At 34.1% G+C, this 21,353-nt stretch overlaps 1 protein-coding gene across 1 annotated transcript in view; it reads right to left on the bottom strand.

The window, feature by feature from the left end:
• HMGCLL1 (3-hydroxymethyl-3-methylglutaryl-CoA lyase like 1) overlaps window positions 1–21,353 on the bottom strand; it is a 155,338-nt gene that overhangs the window by 86,124 nt on the left and 47,861 nt on the right. Inside the window, exons 4-5 of the mRNA XM_058554130.1 lie at window positions 6,603–6,698; window positions 4,467–4,615 (exon numbers count right to left, since the gene is read on the bottom strand). Of these exons, the coding sequence (XP_058410113.1) occupies window positions 4,467–4,615; window positions 6,603–6,698 (245 nt within the window). The remainder of the gene's footprint in view (window positions 1–4,466; window positions 4,616–6,602; window positions 6,699–21,353) is intronic.

The following is a 21,353-nucleotide window of genomic DNA, read 5'->3' as shown; positions in this document are numbered from 1 at the left end:
GCATTCCACTATTAATAAGCCAATCACAAATAAATTTTGAGCACCTACTAAGCACTTATCACTGCGGATGATATAAGAAATACTGTCCTCTGGGCTCAAGGAGCAATTCTGCTAAGATTCTCCTCTTGCTCTAAAATGCTAATTTCATGAGAAATGACGAAACACATTCTTTCCTCAAAAGCTCTCCATGAAAGCTATTAAACATGACTGCACAAACACAGCTTACACATATTAACTATATGTGTTATTCTGGCACACAGCAGTGATGGGATAATATGTAAGTCTAAAAAAAAAAGTATAAACCCTCAAACAAACCATATGTATGGAAGAAAATAGCTTTCACAGATGTCTCATTTTAGAGTTTTGTGAAGCATAGTTTGGTAAATGAAGACCTGAATTGCTCTTCCAAGCCATTACAAAGGCCTCCCTTTAACCGTAGAAGTTGGTAAGGAACTTGAGCAATAAGCTGTCCATTTATAAGAAGAGGGTGCCATATATCCAAGTGAATCCATTGGGGTAGGTCATCCAATGGAAGGTATTTGCTACATCAGTCATGAGAAACACTGCCTGCCAGTCACCATGTTTTTAAAAAACTGAGCCCTTAATAAGGAGGCTCATTATCTCACTCAATAAGACTGCTATCACCTTCAGGGTCAGGATCAGAATCCATAATGATACTTTGCATTAGACGGGGGAAGGACAGGAAATACAATATGGCCTAGATGGTTGGCTATCAAACAAGCAGGTTGCAAGTTCCTGAACAAATGTATTGAGTTATAAATTCTCTCTGAAAGGGAAAACCAGAGAAAACTGAGGGAGAAGACTGTGCCCTTATTTCACAGTCAAAAAATAATTTAGCCCAGGAAGAATTTCCTAACATTGAGGGTCTTTCATCAAAGAAATTGGTCACTAATACACGTGATACAATCTTACTCAGAAGCTTTTAACACCAGATTGGATTTTCATTGGTTTTGGATGAGAGGAAAGTAGGTGGTGAGGGTAGTAGACACTAGATGAAGAGAGGTATAACATATGCACTCTAGATGCATTACAGATCTAGGAAAACCTGATTCCTCATCTCCTCCTGAATATGGATAAATATTAAACATATTTTATATAGAAGTTATGACTAAAGTGAAACATTATCACATTCTAAAATTGTCTTTGTTTTTCTGTACCTAAAAGTTATCCACAATTGTCTACATTAGCTTAATTATTAATTTGCCTTTATTCCTTGTTCTCACTATTTTGCACCTTTACTTTTTCTGGGAATTTAAGAAGTCAAGCAGTTATGGTTCAGAGTTAAATATTTTTACATTTTGTAATTTTTTTTAACAATAGATGAAAAATTTTGTTTGGCTCCTAGGACAGATATTACAAATATACTTCCTTTAACTCTCAGGAGGTTAATCATAGTTCAAATCATGCTAGGCCATTTCACAGGAGAGGGCTAAGCCATAATTATGCAAAAAACCTTTGCTTTGATATGCACAACTACTGACCTTCTGAATTTATATATTTATAAGCATTTGAATAGTGGAATTAATAATGGTACCCTAGTGATAGTTTCCTTTTTAAATTACTATTCTTACAAAGAGAGTAAGCATGTTATTCTTGTGACTTCATTAAAGACAAGTTGATACTCGTTTTAAACAAAAAGAAATAAAACCTGAATGTCTATATATGTTTAAGTACTACTTCACATCTTAAATATAAAGATATGAAGTCATTTCACTTTTTAAAGGATCTTGACAAACTAAGAGATAATTCTTTCAATAAATGCCCTGGAAAAAAAGAGAGAAATTGATTACATTTATCACAGGCTTTTCAATTTTAAAAGGATCTTGACAAACTAAGCGATAACTCTTTCAATAAATGCCATTGATTAAAAGAGAGAAAATTGCACTTATCATAGGCTTTTATTTTTCTTCACTTCTTTAACTTTTTAAAAATTTAGACAGATAATGGAAAAATAACCTAGATTTTTTAAACATATGTCATGTGAATTACATATTCAAGAATGAAGTTCAAAATGTAGACTTTTCATTGCTCATTCATCTATAATGTATATGCAGCAGTAGTTCGCTGACTCTGCATTTTATGTCAATGATTTGGCATGGTATCTTTTCCCAATGTGTCCCAGATGTTATGTCAAGTTCCGAGCATGTATAAAAAATGTACACATGCGTGTGTGTGTGTTTCGGGGAGGAGGGGAATCAACAACAGCCTTCATAACTTGAATAAAAGCTGCTACTTAGGTCATATGAAATTTTACTATTTTTATAAAAATTTAAATGGTTTTAGTGAATATTTATAAAATGTGCACTGCCTTATGGCCTTTAAATCTGACAGCTGACAACATAAATTTTCTGGATGATGATCAAGTACATGTTGATGCAGCTGCTGTCACAGTAAGACATACTGAAGCATCTACTTCAGTTTCAACTAGTTGAGCATGGCTCTTTTCCTTAAATGAGTACCAATGGCCTGTGACTTACACTAATGAGTACCTAAAATCTAGACTGCCAGTAAAAATAAAATCTAAATTTGAACTCTGTGAAAGTTTGGGGGAGGTGGAAGATAATTTCCAACCACACGATTAATAGTGAATTTACATACTGAAAGGCATATTTCTAAAAATGAACAGTGTTTCAAAAAATCCAAGAGTTATGCTCTAAAGGAACAACATCTGCACTGGAAAACATACATGTGTCTATAGAATAACTCTACAACAAGTCTCCAATGTACTTTGCTGATTTTATTTGACTATGGGTCACTTCCTGTCCATCCTGTAGTCTGTACCCTTCTTATCAAAGCACGGAAAGCTTTTTAAGTTGTAGCATGGTTAGAAGATTCTTCACTGATGGGACAATGTTAATTGTTTAACAAGCAGTATTAAAGAGGTTTTAGGCTTTCTATTAGCTTTACTATATTACCTATTCTATTTTATAAGAGAAAAACTAGACTGATAAAATCTGATATACAATTTACGTTTACATCCATCTTTCAACATTAAAAACACTTCCTATTTGAAGTACGAGCTGCACATGTACTTGACTTCTTATAGCACACCTTCCAGTGAGAATTATTCTACTCTAAACCCAAACTGCATGTTTAAACACACATTGAAACAGAACAGCTTCTTCATTTTTCTATGTCTTTTAAAGGAAAGAGACAAAACAATTTATGTATGTTTGAATTTAGAAACCTATAGTCCATCTCTCCATTTTGACTGTGGTTATGTAACTTTTACCTTAAAAATACACGTCACTTATTTTCGTCTCTGGAAATATCTTAGTTTTTAAATTTTCTTATGTGCTTTTCATGATATGAATATATTTTAATAACAAAAATAATTTTTTATGTTTAAAAACTCATGTTGGCAATTTACTATGCAGAGAGGAAAAAGAAGTTAAAAAAAAGTAAACAAACCAAGAGCGTTCACTATGGTATAGTCTAACTCTCCTTGCTCTCCAAATTATCTTGGTTGAATTCCAACCCTTTCCTAATACTGTCACTCAAAACTGGATCCACTTGTCTTTCTCATTAATCACTGAATCTTTCCTGCCACTATGAAATCTGTTAACCTCAACCAAAGTAAGTACGACCTGCGTCTAAATCCAGTTAAAACACTCAGCCTTCTCTCACAAACGCTATGCATTTTAATTTATTAAGATGATACGGTATGTTTATCATATCTCCAAAATTATAAAAATCAATAGAAAATTAGCTAATGTCTTAGAAACAATTTCTTTCTTAAGTAACATAGAATTTATTATACATTTCACAGAACGTAGGCCTGGGTGTAGAATCTATTGGCAATAGAGGCTGTAACTGTTGGTCTCGGAAGCAGGCAAGGACCAAAGCAGGTTTTCTCTCTCTTCTTCCTCGTATACCTTTGCTTTAGAGTCACACAGGGAAAGCAGGGAAGTTGGCGTTGAGGGGGAGGCTGAATGGGTGAAATGATAGGCTCAACTTCCCGGTGCAGCTCAAAGGCTCAATTTTACGTTTTCCATACTCTATTGAAGTTCTACACAAAATATTCTTTGAAAAAAAATCACGGTTCTTAAAAACACTTTAAAAAAGATTTGGAAACCACATCTGATGATTCCACTCCAAATGCTACAATGAATTTACACCAATTTATCAACTCACACTAGGCTGAGATCAAAAGATGGCTGCATTTGGATAATTCAGTATGCAAAAAAATGAGTAACAATGTCAGGTTTGCATGCTAGTCCCTCTAATCTCAACTGCATTATACGCTCCACAAGCTAATACACTCTAATAACTAACTGATATTAATGAGAGGTGTCACTATACAGCGATGGCCCTGATCACATAAGGCACAAATAAGAGACCCTATGTATATTATTATAAATGGTAAAATAATGTATAAATAGTTCATAAATGCGCTTTCACAACAAACATTAACTAAAATAGAATTTGTGAGATTTCATAAGTACCCTCGTGCTGGAATGTTCATGTGCCTTGCAGACTTAACGACCTCCTCAAACTTCTCCATACTTTCTTCAATAGAACAGTTAATATTCTTCTTGCTAAAGGTTTCAGATGCAGCACCAAAAACTGCTATCTCAGTGGCTCCAGCAGCAACCTGAAAAATATAATTTAAAGGTCAAGGTTAATAATTTCAAAAATGTAAATGATAGCAGAAGTAATATTAACTACTCTATAAAGGCATACTTGTAATTCTTTAATATCTGCCTTAGAATTTAAAATTAGATTCCTCTCATCTTGCCACATACACTCTTTTTAAATGCTAAAATATTTTATAACAATAGAATAAGTCCACAGACTGCAACACTAATAAATCTATGAGGCACAGAAAACAGTGGTGATGTTTCAATTTAATTTTGCCTTTCCTAAATTATGTTATGCTCAGAAACATTTTAACCCTAATTATGGAAAATACTGGCACTCCAGTAAAACCTCTTAATATCTATGAAAACATTATTTTTAGACCAATTATTAACATAGAGGAGAGTAAATGCTTTGGTTTTCTCCTTTTCCTACAATCCCACGGAAAAATGTTTTTCCAATTCATTATTTAGATTTTGCCCCCAATTATCCTCCTATCTCTTAAGCCAGCTTCCACCGTTCCACACCTTGCCTGCTACACCCGTACTCTCCTGTGTCTAATGCCTTAATCCTCTCGCCAGTCTTTAAACGCAAAATGTTGATCTAATCCATTTCCCTTATGCCCCCTTTGCCATCTCCATTCCTTCCCCCACGCCTCTCCAGTGACTTGTTGGCAAAGGTCAAGCCTCCTAGTTTTCCAGCTGGATTTTTAAGACTTTCTATTAACGTATCTCTAGCACTGTGCCTAGACTCCTTTCTCTTTCTGATACCTATTAATACATTAAGAAATATTTTAAAAGTCTGTCACCTTTCCTCCAATATTTAAAAAAATATTGGCTTCTACTCCATCCAAAATAAATTTTTAACCTCTAGAATTAAAATTCTATATTGAACACCCACTATATGATAGTATTTTTGTTAGTAATTTGCATATTCTACTTCTAATCCACAAACGATCTTGTAAACTAAGTATTATTATGCCCATTTTACAGATGAGAAAACTGTGGCTCAAACAAGCTAAATCGCTAGCACGAGGTCACAAAGCTGGAGCCGTGTTTTGAGCACAGGCTTGCCTGACTCCCAAGCCAAGATCTGTTCCACCCCATTACTTGCCCTTCTAAGCCATCATGAGGGTATCCTCTCAGTACCTTTTTCAAGGTGGATACATTCCCGACTCTGTTAGGACTGGACAACAGAAATATTTACAATTTCTTAAAATGTTTCCTTCTCTCTTAACAATGTGATAAAAAATTACATCAAATCAAACAAAAAAAAAGTGGTTTCAACAAGATACACTAATGGTGATATATCAACTAGCACTTACAACCTCAATTTTATGCAACACAGCCCACATACAAAAGTGAAAAAATATCCATTAATACCAGAAATAGCTGCTGCAAAACTTTTACAGTAAAGCCATGTAAGCATAACACCTCAAGCTTTTACTTAAAATTGCACTGATTCTGCTTGTATATAATTATTAAAGCTTTTGGCACATACATTCCTAAGTCACACAGGACTGGAAGAAACAACCCAGAAGAGGAATAGGGAAGGTTATTAGAGGCAGTTCCGATGACATGATTAGCTTCACCTAGAGGGAGGAAACAACAGCAACAGAAAGCTGACCCAAAAAAGTGGACAAAAATAATTACCCACCACAATAATATTAGTAATTATAATATTGTATTGAGAAATGTTTAAGTTATATTCCATATTCCTTATTGAAGAGGGAAACACAAAATATACTTTCAAAGAATTTCATCAAAATGGACAATTGTATTTTTGTGTTTTGATTCTTGAATGGTTACACTGGAAGAGCCATTTATGCGGAGCACTTGAGTCCCAAACAATGCCGTGAGGTTACTGATCTCCGTGTATTCATGTGAGTATACTACCATAGTATTTACGAGGATAACAAGTGAGTTACATATGACACCATTTTAACTCTGTAAAGATCTTAATAAGAAGCATATAGATTTTAGAAAAATTAGTAGCACACTTACAGCACGGTGAAAACCCTGAAGATTAGGAGTAAGGACAGGGTATCGAACTCCTGGATGTTGCTGAATGCCTTTCATCACTTCAGTGTGATCAGCCATCTTAAATACATAATAGTTATACATAAAAATGTAACTTTGAATATTCCACCAAGCATGTTTTTAGTTTTTCAGGAAGTTATAATTATACATGCAATTATATTCTATAAATTAATGTTTAAGATAACAAAACTATGCCATTGTAGCTAAAGATAAGCAGTTCTCACTGTTTAAATACATAATAACTAGATATGGGTTTAACTTACTCACACAACAGGATCTGGTTAAACGAATGATTACAAATAGTCAGGAATTCTGAACTCTACTATTTTCACCTGACTGATCTTTATTCTCTCCCTTGCATTTCATGGCCAAGCCTCAAATACCCCTGAGATTGAGGAGAGACTGAAAGGCAATATGCTATGCATTTACCCTCCACCTGAAAATTTTACGTCCAAATAATTTTCAGCCTATGAAATTTTACAATGTTTAGTACAATGTAAATTGCACAACTGTTAGAATAATTTAACAAGGATGAGATCCTAGTATATTATTTGGTTAGCATAGATGTTTTAGTTACTAACAGTCATAATGCTTTATGCAGTACTATCACCAGATTACTATTCGTTCTCACAACGCGAACGAATGAACACAATGCAGTACACAACAGAAAAATCTAACCTATTCTGCCAAGACTTTATTTTTCTATATTTTCTATGAATCTTCAAAAAAATCAACTTTGAATTAAAATATCAAATTTACTAGTTTGCCACAAAGTCTATAATTTAGCCTCCTAGAGCAGTAACTGATGATCAAATCCCACAATCATCACATTGAAAAATTATCATTGACATAACCATGAGCTTTGCATATTTAAGAATAATAAATTATGGCATGAACAATAAACATAAGGAATAATATGTAAACAATGAAAAGTATACAAAAGGAGCATGGAGAAAGCTGTAAAAACATACACCAAACCAAAATTTGTATCTTCAATATGGGAATGAATGAGGGAAGACTTGTTTTTTCCTCTATACATCTTGGCTTGTTACAATAAGCGTGAATTGTTTTTAATTTAAAAATAAAAGTAAATTAAAGTATAAATTCTTTTCTTAATATAACCACACTTTTGAAAAATATGAAATATACATATTTGGATAAAGTATGGCAGTGCATCATAAAACAGCATATAAGGGGCACAAAACAAATTTTAATTTTCAAGAAATATAGGTCACATTCACCTATAAGCAATTATTTCATTCTATACATAATTTAACAAAAATCTTGAATCATTATGAAGAAATTTATTTAATTAAACAATGATTTCACAGATGTTTCAACCCGTAGAACTAGAAAATAAACAGAGATGATAGTAACCAACTTCCTAGGTCATGAATCCTAAACTTTGATAATCATAGAAGATAGCTTAATGAAACTATGATAAATGCATTAATGAGAATCCAATAAATCCATACTTTCTTGTTTTTAAAAATAACCACACTATAATAGGGTCATTTAAAAAGTAATAGTATTCTGTCTAAATTTGGTCAATAAAGACAGTTATGTAAAGAGCTTCAGAAAACCTTGATAGGACATAATTTTATTACAATGAATAAAATAGAGCACGTTTCAATTAAAGGTATAAAATCCTTGCCTTAATTTTTTTTTTACTCTAAGGGAGTTTATGTTATATTTCAATCTTGATATTATTGTCTATAAATGTCTAAAGCTTAACTATTATTCAAACGATAATGGAACTATTCCTTTACAGTACTACTTGACGTTTTAACAAAACTTTTCTACATCTGGTTTGATTTAACATATTTTTACAATTTTGCTGTGACTTTTCATTTAAAATCATAAAAATCCCCATGATTTGGTTGGTAACATGCTTTGCTATCATCTGGCCATAGTCTGGGAATGGCAATACCTGTGTCTATCTAGCCAGGCTACACCACAGTTAATCAATTTCTTAGGCATCCGCATTTTGATATGGATTCAAATAATCACAATATTTGTGCAACACTTGGCAAGAATTTTAAAGATATGCAAAGGGTCACAAGGATTAGAATGTAATAGCACACAGTTTAGAGATTTTATTTGCTACTAACTCTATCATGGGGTAATTAAATTTGGACACTCCACATTATGCATAGTCAGACATCTTACTAATACTTTGTCACTACCTGAACACTATAATCTCTCCTAAATATTTAGGCAGTCAATGTGTTCTCCAGACAACAGCAATGGCTAAATTATGTTTGAGCATTGTTCAGTGTTCTCATCTCACCCAAATTTCCTGAGATTACTGGAATTTGAAGATAATGCCTACGAATATATAATCATAAACAATGACAAGGGCTTTCTCATAAACTTAAGAGAGGGAAACTATTGGAAGTTTCAATTATATTTTGTAAATAGACTATGAAATTTACCATTGACGGGGATACACAAGTAAATTGTAAAATTATCATGAGACCTTAAAAAATTTATTTTTAAAATTCATTTCAATATTTGAATATTGACTCATTTCCATATTTTATACACTTACTATATTTCTAATATTATGGCATAGACTAATGAGGCGGATGCAATCCACACACATATAATAAACAGGCTAGTGGGGGAAAGGTGTGTGCATGTGTGTCTGTGTGTGTGTACTTAAAAAAACACAAAATAATACAAACGCCATATTATCTGAAGTTCAATGGAGCACAGACAAGGAAGTATTTTTCTTTGCAACTTGAGCTAGAATAATGACAAACACTTAAAGCTTGTCTAGGCCAAATGTAAATAACTCAGGGGCCTGTTTTTTAATGGAGCAAAATATTCATATAGTTTAATGAAGCAAAATGATATGTAGAGCTTGAAACTATTCAAAATATTCATAGAGCAAAACTATTCATATATATACATATGCATTTTCTATGATAAATTGACCTTTCTAGTGTACAGTAAAAGGAAAGGGTTTAATAAGCCTTAACTTAAAACATACATGTTTATTAAAATTCTTCAGATAATTATGGGGTAGAATATTTTATAGAAATTAATTTAATTTTTAAAAATCATACAATTCTTTAATTTTCAAGTCCAATGAAGTGGAAAGTTAAAATACCTATCACCCTTTACCTCTCTTTCAAATAACAGTTAATAAAGAAAACAGAATATTCACTGAGTAAATTTTGTTCGGTTGCAACTAAATGTATGTTGTATGAGAAGTTCAATAAAGTGAAATAAATATTTATGATTTATTTTGGATGAAAGTGCATGGGAAACTGAGAAGTTCTATTCTATTTTTTAGAAGAATTGACTCCTATTCATTTAGGATCTGATCACTAATTAACATTTTTTTCCTTTTCCCAGAATGAACGTAATTACAAAGATACCACATTGTACAGGTCTTTAGGTTCCAGAGCTGATTTCATTATAAAATTTTTATATGAAAATGTCTTACACACATCTACGATACATGAAACTGCTACATTTATTATTTTAACTCAATAAGAGATTAGTCAGTAACAAGACAGCAAACTATGTGAGAGGAGTTGGGTTGTTTTGCATCACCATAGACATTATTCAAGGCATCTTTGTGGCTCTGTTGACTATGAGGCAATTGTATTGTGTGATGGAGTGGAAATATTGAGTTTAAGTTAGCATTGTGTTCTAAAATGGCAAAAGTGTTTAAAGTAGAATCTAAAATTCAAGTGAGAAAAAAATGTTAAGATACTCCACCTTTACAGTGATATCTGTAAAATTATATAATTTGACCACCTCTCTTACAACTGGATCTTGTAACCTAAATACAGAACTCGACTTCTTCTCCTCTTCTCTCTGCCCTGGTCCAGTCAAAATGACCAAGTCGAGCATCATCAATGGGTGAGCATTACTCACTGTTCCTTCCTCCACTCACCTGCTAAAGAGCTCAAATTGTTTCCCTCCCCTTCCCTCTAACAAAAGTCCTGCACCTGATCTCCTATTGTGGTACATGAAGTAGAAGGAGGAAACTAAGAAGTGATAGGAAAAAGAGGACAAGATAGTCAGAAAATCTAAAATAATCTGAATAGTAATGAAGTTGAGGAATAGCAATGAAGGATGGGGTTTGAGAGGTTTGTTTTGGTGGCAAGATGCTTTTACTGCTCTGGAGCAGTGAAGAAGTGTGAGACGAGAAGACAAAAGGGCAATTATACAAAGTGTTGCTTTAATCTACAGAGTCGGTCTCCCGCAATGGTCTTTAAGTAACACACATAAAGAATGAAATACCATTTAATTCATTTAGGTTACTATATTATATTTCTTATGTGTGAATCTAGACACAGACTTTGCCACTTGGGAGAGTTCACAATTGCTGTGCTCTTCAAGAATATTCGTGTAAATATTCTCATATATTTAAAATATAAAGCATAAAATATAGTACTTATTTGTACCTCCTATGAAAATTGTCACTATAGAGTTAAGCCAAGAGTCCATATTCACTATATCCTACAATATCTGGCACCAGAAGTATGTAAATATTTGAGGAGAAACAGTTTCGGAATGTATAGAGTCAGAAGCTAGTCTATAGAAAATTCTTCCAAACATTATATATGTAAAATTGTTAAGTGAATGAATCAGTTTTAATCAATGTCAAATTAAATGGAAGTCCTTTCTTATCAGAAATATATTCAATATACAATACATACAACTAGAAATGCACCATATTTTTATATTTATTTTTTATGAAAATCACAGATAATAGAATATATATCAAAATTATTCATTGTGAAGGGCACAAAACTATAGTAATTCTTCTAAAACAATATATCTATGTATAAGGTTACACATCACAAAATATTAGATTACATCCTAGCAGGACATTACCAATAACGGATTATTAAACTAAAATACACTTCCCTAATCTATCAATAATAAAACAAAATTTGATCAACGGCTCAAGAGAAAAGACTGAATCGTCTTTCTAGACTCTTCGTAGAAAATATTATAAGGTGCTGTCACGAGAAAGAGGTAAAGAAAGAACATGCAGTCAAAACATACTAAAAACATGAAGAAACAGATCATCAGAACAGGAGTATAACTAGCAAAGAGATGAAATCCGTAATCATAAAGCTCCAAACAAAAAGCAGCCCAGGACCAGAAGACTTCACTGGTGAATTTTACCAAACATTTAAAGAAATCTTAATCCCAACCCTTCAAATTCTTCCAAAAAATTGAAGAGGAGGGAATACTTCCAAAGTCATTTTATAAGACCAGCATTAAGATCTGGTCTTATAAGACCCTGATACCAAAACCAGACAAGACACTACAAGAAAATAAAAGTATAGGCCAACATGCCTGATGAACATAGATGCAGCAATTCTCAACAAGATATTAGCAGACCAAATTCAACAGCACATTTAAAGGATTATACACCATGACCAAGTGGGATTTATCACTAGGATGCAAGCAAGACTAAACATACATAAATAAACTAATGTGATACACCACAATGACAGAATGAAGGATAAAAACCACATGATTGTCTCAACAGATGTCAAAATTTGACAAAAAAATGCTCTGTCAGAAAGCATTTGACAAAATTCAATACCCTTTCATGATAAAAACTCTCAAACAAATAAAATACTCTAGGAATACAATGAAATTACTTCAACAAAAGAAAGGTGATATATGAAAAGCCTACAGCTAACACCATATTCAACAGTGAAAAACTTTTCCTCTAAGATCAGGAATAAGACAAGGATGCCCACTCTTGCCACTTCTCTTCAACATAGTATTGGAAGTCCTAGCCAGAGCAATTAGGCAAGAAAAAGAAGTAAAGGCATCCAAACTGGCAAGGAAGATGTAAAATTATCTCTGTTCACAGATGACATAATATTATATGTAGAAAACCCTAAAGACTCCACACACACACAAAAAAAAACCCTCTTAGAACTAAGAAATGAATTCAGTAAAGTTGCAGGATACAAAATCAACATACAAAAATCAGTAGCATTTCTACACACTAACAACAAACTATTCGGAAATGAAATGAAGAAAACAATTTCATTTACAATAGCATCAAAAAGAATAAAATACTTAGAAACAAACTTAACCAAGGAAGTGAAAGACTTACACACTGAAAACCATAAAACGCTGATGAAAAAAATTAAAGACACAAATAAACAGTAAGACATCCCATGTTCATGGATTGGAAGAGGTAATATCGTGAAAATGTCCGTATTACCCAAAGTGATCTACAGACTCCATGCAATTCCTATCAAAACCCCAATGGCATTTTTTTTTTTACAGAAATAGAAAAAAACAATCTTAAAACTTATATGGAACCACAAAGGAGCCCAAATAGACAAATCAATCTTGAGAAAGAGGAATAAAGCTGGAGATATCACACTTCTGATTTCAAAATATATTACAAAGCTACAGTAATTAAAACAGTATGGTACTGGGATGAAGACAGATTTACAGACCAATGGAACAGAATAGAGAGCCCAGAAATAAACCTATGCATATACAGTCAATTGATCAAAGATGCCAAGAATACAAAAAAGAAAAAGGATAGTCTCTTCAACAAACGGTGCTGGGAAAACCGGATATCCACACGCAAAAGATGACATTGCATCTTGATTTTACACCATACATAAAAATCAACTCAAAATGTTTTAAAGACTGAAACGTAAGACATAAAACTATAAAACTCCTAAAAGAAAATGTAAGGAAAAAGTTTCATAACACTGATCTTGGCAATGATTTCTTGGATATGACACCAAAAGAACAGTCAACAAAAGCAAAAGCAGACAAGTGGGACTACACTCAATTAAAAAGCTTCTGCACAGCAAAGGAAACATTTACAGTGAAAAGGCAACCTACAGATTGGGAGAAGATATTTGCAAACTATAAGTCTGATAAGAGTTAATATCCAAAATACATAAGGACTACCTACAACATAACAGCAAAAAAAAAAAAAAACCAAAAAATAGTACCCCAATTAAAAAATGGGCAAAGAACTTGAATACAAAAGGCCAATAGGTATGGCTCAGCATCACTAATTATCAGGGAAATGTAAATCAAAACCACAATGAGATATCAACTCACATCTGTTAGGATGGCTGTTATGAAAAACACAAAAGATAACAAGTGTTGGCAAGAATATGGAGAAAATGGAACCTTGAACACTTTTGGTGGGAATGTAAAATGTGCAGCCACTATGGAAAACAATATGGAGGTTCCTCAAAAAATTAAAAATAGAAATACCATATGTTCCAGCAATCTCACTTCTGGTATTTATCCAAAAGAATTAAAATCAGAATCTCAAAGACGTATTTGCATTGCCATGTTCATTATTCACGATATCCACGACGTGGAAACAATCTAAATGTCCATGGATGGAAGAATGGATTTAAAAAAATGTGGCATATACATAAAATAGAATATTATTCAGCCTTAAATAAAAAAGGAAATTCTGCCATATGTGACAACACCAATAAACCTTGAGTACATTATGTTAAGTGAACAAGCCAATCACAAAATGACAAATACTTCATGATTCCAGTTATATGAGGTACCTAAAATAGTCAAACATACGGAAGCAGCGAGTAGAATTGTGGTTGTGAGAAGCTGGGTGGAAGGAGGGAAATGAGGAGTTGCTATTCAATGGATAAAGTTTCAGTTATGCAACATGATTAAGTTCTGGATCCGCTATAAAACATTCTGCTTACAGTTATAAATACTGTATTGTACACTTAAAAATTTGTTAAGAGGGTAGATCTCATATTAAGTTTTCTTACCACAATAAAGCAAAAGAGCATATGAAGTAACCTCAGACCTTAACTGAATTTTTAAAGTACCCTTCTTTAATTATGAGATATCTGGGATATTTGACAACTTCCAAAATTTTATAATTTTGTGAATTTTTTTCTCATTCAAAATTAATATTCATTTTCCTGCCTAATTTTGTATTTGATGTCATGTATTCTTTTTTCTTAATGAGGGTTCTCCAAATTGATATCGTCAGGACCTGAAGTTCCCTACAAGTTGTTGGCCCGTGTCCCGTAGTCATTTCCAGATCTCAGCCAGAGAGACAGCCCTGAGCTGTCCAAATAGTATCAGCAGCACAGTACAGGAGCTGCTTCATTTGGAGTGATGAGTCATGGGCGCTGGACGACTACTCTCACAACTAAATGACCTCAGAGACCGGCCCACACTTTGCACCTTATCAAAAACACAGTCCTTGAAGAGGAAAGAGACTGAACCATATCTCATGCTTGCCACTTGGAAAATTGAATATTCTCTAGTTCAAATGTTTATGATGAGGAACCTTGACAGAAGGCAACAAGGTTAAACTTGACAGTACTTCAGAAGCATTGAATAGGAAGTAATTTACCAAAAGAAGAAGAGAAATAGACTATGATAGGTTTTTGAGTAGCACAATTAACATTGAGATCTTTCACGGAAGTGAAAAAAAAAAACAAAGTAAAAGTTGATCAGAGCATTTGAGGACTCTCCATGACCTCACCACTTCCAAGACCCACCATTATTCAAAGAAAGCTCTGTCATTGTAGCACAGATTCTTCCTCTACCGCAATCCATAGACCTTATCTCTGCTGGTCCAAGCCAGGCACCCACTGTGACATGTAATCAGGGGACTAAACAAAGAGATACAGGACCTACAGGCATAAAGAAGAGGAGGATCATTTAGAGAACATGCAACTCTAAAACAGATGTGGGGTAAAAGACATCTGCAGAGGTAAGGAAAATAGATTTTCTATGTCTTGTGGTAGGATACAAATTGGGTCCCCTTTAATCTGCTATATGATGCATAAGTGAAGATTGGAATGACTTTCAATTATGTTGAAATTCTGAATGTACCTTCAAATATCCGAGTTGTTGCCAAGCCACCATCCTGTGGGGCCCAAAATCTTATTTTAATTACATCCAACTGAAAGAATCAACACCCTTCGTCTTGTTAGCTACGCTCTGGGTAGAACCACAGTTATTGAAAATCAAGCCTAGAAATCTCTTAGAAAATCCATTCCCACCAAGAGGAATGGGCACAGTCTGCAGCACTTACGGCAAGGTCAGGTGTGCTTAGAGAAGTGCTCCTCAAACTCTGTGGGCTGAGCACTGCCTGGGTCAGCATTATCTGGAATGATTTTTAAAACACATATTTCTGTATCCCATAGCAGTCCCAATGAGTTAAAACCTCTGAGAGTATAAACTGGAAATCTGCATGGTCAATAAGTTCCTTGGATGATTTATATGCATGGTCTAGAAGAGTGTGAAACCCCTCCCTGGGGTGAGAAATAAAAGAGTCAAGTTTCTCCTTCAGCCAACATAAGCCCTATGGAATAGGATTTTTTTTCTTTTACTTTATATGAGCATCATCATTGTCCAGAGTGTTGTGGTCATGTCACACCACCCTCAACTTATCGGACTCCAGGAAACTGGTGTCATCTTGTATCAGACACCCCTGACCACTATATAGCTGAGGACAGCTTTATATCAAGGTTATCCATTCCCAGCAGCTGGGACCCTGTTCTCCCCTCCCCACTGTTGAGATTCCAGAGTGGTTTGCAGCTAAGCCTTTGAAGGTCTTGAGAACTCCAGAGTCCTGTTTCCCCTTAACAGCTCATGTAGTCCTTGTTGAAGAGCTCCCAGCTTACCTCTAGCCGTAGAAATATGTCTGCAGTGCTATGCCATGCTGCTTCACAACTCTGATCCTTTGCATGTATCATTCCATCTGCCTGAAAACCCTTCCTCCCTTTTTCATCTAGTCAACTTATTTCATCCTTCAATATTCAACTCAAAAACTCCTCTTATAAGACATTCTCAACAACCAGCTTGATTCACATGTCTCTATACCTCCATAGCTCTCTGTGCTGTATATATATATATCATTGTTTTTATCAAATTTTGTACAATTTATGTTGATTGTGTTGTGATTTATTTTGTATAATTTATGTTGATTTATGTGTCTCTCTCCCTGACTAAATTATTAGTTCCTTGAAGACTTTGCATAAAAGAGGAATTTAATAAATGGTTGTTGAATTGAACTGAAGTTTCTCCTCCTTGCCCTATACTCTAGTTTGAATTCATTTTGAATTCAATCCACTTTGAATCATGATTCTTTTTCTCCATTAATTCTTCTAAGATTTTATTGCTGGTAAGGATGGTAATAAAAAATGACAGCAAATATTTACTTTATGCCAGTCTATATGTGTTGATTTCTTTATATGCATTATCTCTTTAAACATTTTTAACAACCCAATGAGAGGGACATTTCTCTAGAAGAACTAGACAGAGATATTAAGGATGAGGAAGATCACCCAGCTAGTGACGGAGAGTTGGGATGAGACCTAAGTCTATCTGACTATAAAGCATACTCTCTAATACCTCCTTGATAATATATCCTCTATATCATCTATGTATCTTCTATATCTTTATCTTAGTCATTGCTAAAGATTTTGTGTATCATAACGTCAAGGGAAGAGCTCCCTTTCGATCCCACACTCAGGCTGAACAGTTTGGGGGGCATATTTTATCATCTAATCCATGTCTCCCAAACTAGATTCATCATCAGAACTATTTGAGGTACTTCAAAAAAAATACAGATTTCTTGGACCCATCTGTCCAGATTCTGATTCTGTTCTGCTATAGGACCCAGGAATCTGTAGTCCCTAAAATATTTCATAAGATGCTAGACATCAACAAGACTGCGAATCACAGTGGATTCGGTCACAAAGCCTGCCGCTGGGGTTAGAGGAATGCCAAACAGTGCATTCCAGGTCCCCACCCCTGCTTCAATAAGGTAAATTATTCAGAGGTAAATTCAGGTTTTGTGGGTCTGAAATGATTGCCATTTGGGAGGAAGCCTCTTTAAAAAAAACAACACAAAAATACCTAAACTTTTATAAATTTCACTAAAACATATGACCAGGTGAGCACATGGCTAAGGCCCCTCCCAGGAGTGATCTATACAAATATTTTATGGTAATTTTCCTGTCTGCGGCATATACTGATGTTCTCAATAAAGTTTTACCCAGCGTGAAAAAAGTTCCAGGCATTAAAAAATAAATAAAAGTTTAGAAAGTACCAGCCTTGGTGAAATTTCCTATCTTGCTCTTAGTAATATCATCAATACAGTTAAGGATCTTTCTGAAATACAGATTCATGGTGTCTATAGTATTCCTTTTGCTTACCACTCCAGAAATACTATCAAGAAAGAAGCGACATCAGTTTGAGATGTCGTGTTCTTGGTATATCCATAATATTTCCGAGTATATCTATATTTATAAATTCTCTGCTTAATAAACCATTTTAAATTTTCTCAGGAAATAGACTTAAACTCATGGACCTATAACCCTCATTTTTCCCTGCTCAATATAGTTTGCTAGTGAATAATTTTAAAAAATATTTTTGAAGAATTCTTTGTTTTTGTTTCCCCACCCAACCCCGCCCCATCACCGAGAACAACATTCATCTCTCTTCAAAAAAAGCAAGTAATGTCAGAAGGTATTTGCCTACAATCTCCACTGGCCAGATGAGACATAACTGATGGTATTATTTTCTGTATGCAGGAGTGCAGCAGGAAAGACGGATATAGAACGACCAATTTCTTCACCACATGCCATCGATTACTTTAAAAATGTAAATAATGTGGTTTCAGACCCTATAACTCAAAACTCAATTTGAGCAGTAACTCCTCTTAAAGGTAATACATTTGTAAATTCAGTAATGAGAAAAAATGAGACTAGAGTTCTTCCTGACAACCCTAGGTGAAAATGTTCTACCCAGCCACGGAGAGCATTGCAGCCTGGGTACCGTAACCCTGTCTCATTCACAGACTCTCTGCACAAACCCCATATATCTTAGCCTCAGTAGCACAGAGGAAATCTTGGTCTGCTTGAAGTAGTAAGACAGTTTTAATAAATCACAGTCTTACAATAATAAACACAGGAAATCTCTGGAAAATTGAACATCCAGTTTTTTTTTTTTCCTACCCAATACGCTGTCTTGGCTGCCACTGCTAAAGTGGTCTGACACCATGCTCACAAAACTTCTTAAGTCCACAAGCCTTAAAACTAATTTGGTCTGGTGTATAATTTCCTATACTTCCTTATTCAACACTACCTTTGTGTTCTAAGGACCTTTGTACCGCGCTCTCTTGGATGGAATGCAAGTGCTTCTCACGAGTGACCAAAGCAAGCAGTATATGACCCATACTCTTTTACTGTGAATACATGCAAGACATTTTAATCATAATCCATTAACGTCTACAAATATTCATTTTTAAATTATAAAATAAACCCAATCTACCCAACGGATTTGTGGGTTATAAAGTAGGAGACCAATGTTCCAGACAGAGAAACCAAAGCCATTTACTCAATAACATTTCCCAGTTTCCTAAGATAAACATAACAACTATGTATTCGCTATTCTTTGTTCAGGTCAATGCCTTTTGTGACCACCCTCCTGGTCTTCCCGTCTCAAAACAATCGTGTTCCCAACATCACTCAGAAGTAGGGGCAAGAAGTCTCAAAGCTCCCAGTACAATTTTCTCTCCATTCAGCTGTGTTGCCTCTCATATATCATGGCTTTGTGTTTGATAATAACACTGTCAACATTGTTATTTCCCATGCATAGAAGCAGAAGTGATTTTTAAAATACTGTATCTAATTGTATTCATTCTATACCAACTGTAAATGGAGTTTCCCTGCTATACTTACACTTCCTTCTGGAAGCCACCTCTGCCCACAGTGGATAGCTGCACTGATGAGGAGAGAGTGAGCCTGGGTTGTTTGAGGAAGGCTAACTCACTGGCAATAAGATACTGGCAATAAGAAAAGGCTATAGCATAAAGGGTCTTGTTACCAGGACAAGCAATGCCACCACTATGATAGCTTTTGTGATCAAACTGCAATGATTTTGGCCATCGTATGGATCCGGAGGTCTCTGTTTGGGTAAGCAGCACAGAAGCCAGAACTTTAAAAGGTTGGCCAGAGTGACCAGTGATGAACTGCTTAACATATTATGGTTACTAGCTTCTATTTTATTACGACATTTACAGATATTCACTTGATTTTAAAACCTCTTTGTATGTGTTTTAATTTTCTTTAGTGGTTTCATTCTATTATTCATTTTAACTTTACGATTGCCTTATTATGTAGATATTACGGTTATTGTTAGTGACAACATGTTATTCAGTTTTTGAGTCCAACAAAGAACTCGATGCAGTTTTTAACAGAGACATAATAAAAGCAGTGAATGGGTAAATGAATAAATGGAAAGGATCCAGGGCATAGAGAGGCGAAAATATTTTGGCAAATCACATGATAAACGAGAAAGAGTCAGGTCTCAGATTTTCTATTGTTCCATCAGAAAACACATATGTTGTTCTAACTAAACAACAGATATAATGTCACTAAAAGGTCAGGAATCCTGTGACCTGGAGGACTTGGGGGGAAATAACTATTTTTAGATTAGTAAGAAATACATTTCTTACTACATACTATAGGCTGATTCAATGCAAAATGCATCCGTCTTGACTAAGAGTAGTGTTACAGTTTATTAATGGGTCCCACACCACAGCAGGACAAGAAGATCTGGAGTGAGTAGTATGAGTGCTCTAAAGTTATTACCATGAATTTGCTTCAACATATTGATATTTCAAAGGTTCTTAATTATGTAGTTTAAAAGGCAAACTTGAATGTGAGTACTTAGAAAAATTAAAACTATAACCTATGAACTCTTGCAATTATAAATTTGAAGTTGTCTAAGACATTCATAAAATGAACAGCATTCTTAAAAGAATGTTCTATATATTAGCAATGAAAAATATCTAAAATGCATAGACATTAGAAGATATTCTATTATTCTTTAAAAAAAGCTATAATTCCAATCAGCCTTTAATTCTATAAATTGAATATTCAAGATAAATGAATTTGGATAAAATTTTTTAAAGTCTAATAAAATAAAATGCTTTACAAAATATGCTTTCTACTTACAGGTATACTCCAAGTGAAAAAATATACATTTATAGTCCTTTTATTAAATGTGGAAGAAGTGAAACATTAGCATATATATGTCTCAATGTGTAAGTTTTGAAACATAAAACTTACCTATTGTTCAATGTGATTTTTGGAAAGTAATGCTACTTTTAGCATTCACATTTATCTAATTCTCTATGTTTACTACATATTACTCCTAGAGAGCTTTCCAACAATTTAACCAGGCAATTTTAGATCAGTGTATGTGTGTGTGTGCACCTAAAAGAAAATGAACTAGAAAGCATAATTCTTTATAAACATTAACAAAAAGATGTCTTTTAAAAGCATAATCTATTTAAAAATAATTCTTATGATATTTTCATTTTCAATGCTCAGTGACAGGGATCATGAATTCTTGAAAACAGGTGTTACTTGAACAGACAAAATTTGTGAGCAAACCAGTTCACATTTAATTTCCTAACACTTTAAACTTTAGACCTAGTTTTCACTAATGGCTGTGATTCTCCCCGTGAGCAAGTCATAACTGAGGCACACTGGAAGCAATTTAGTTCCTTCAAGTCTAGCCCTCAGGATGTACTCTGCTTCCCTTAAAATGGACTGCACTTAAGAGACTTAGCAGGAATCATATCAATGGAATGAGTTTACACTAAAATAAGACTGGCAATGTTTATCAATAAACTAATCAGCGTAATGCAGAAAAGCCCATTAAAAAGTTAGACTC

The sequence above is a fragment of the Diceros bicornis genome, chromosome 14, assembly GCF_020826845.1.
Source record: "Diceros bicornis minor isolate mBicDic1 chromosome 14, mDicBic1.mat.cur, whole genome shotgun sequence".
Classification (NCBI taxonomy): Eukaryota; Metazoa; Chordata; class Mammalia; order Perissodactyla; family Rhinocerotidae; genus Diceros; species Diceros bicornis.
The sequence above is the reverse complement of the archived record's forward strand: the minus strand, read 5'-3'. Positions and strand labels throughout refer to the sequence as shown.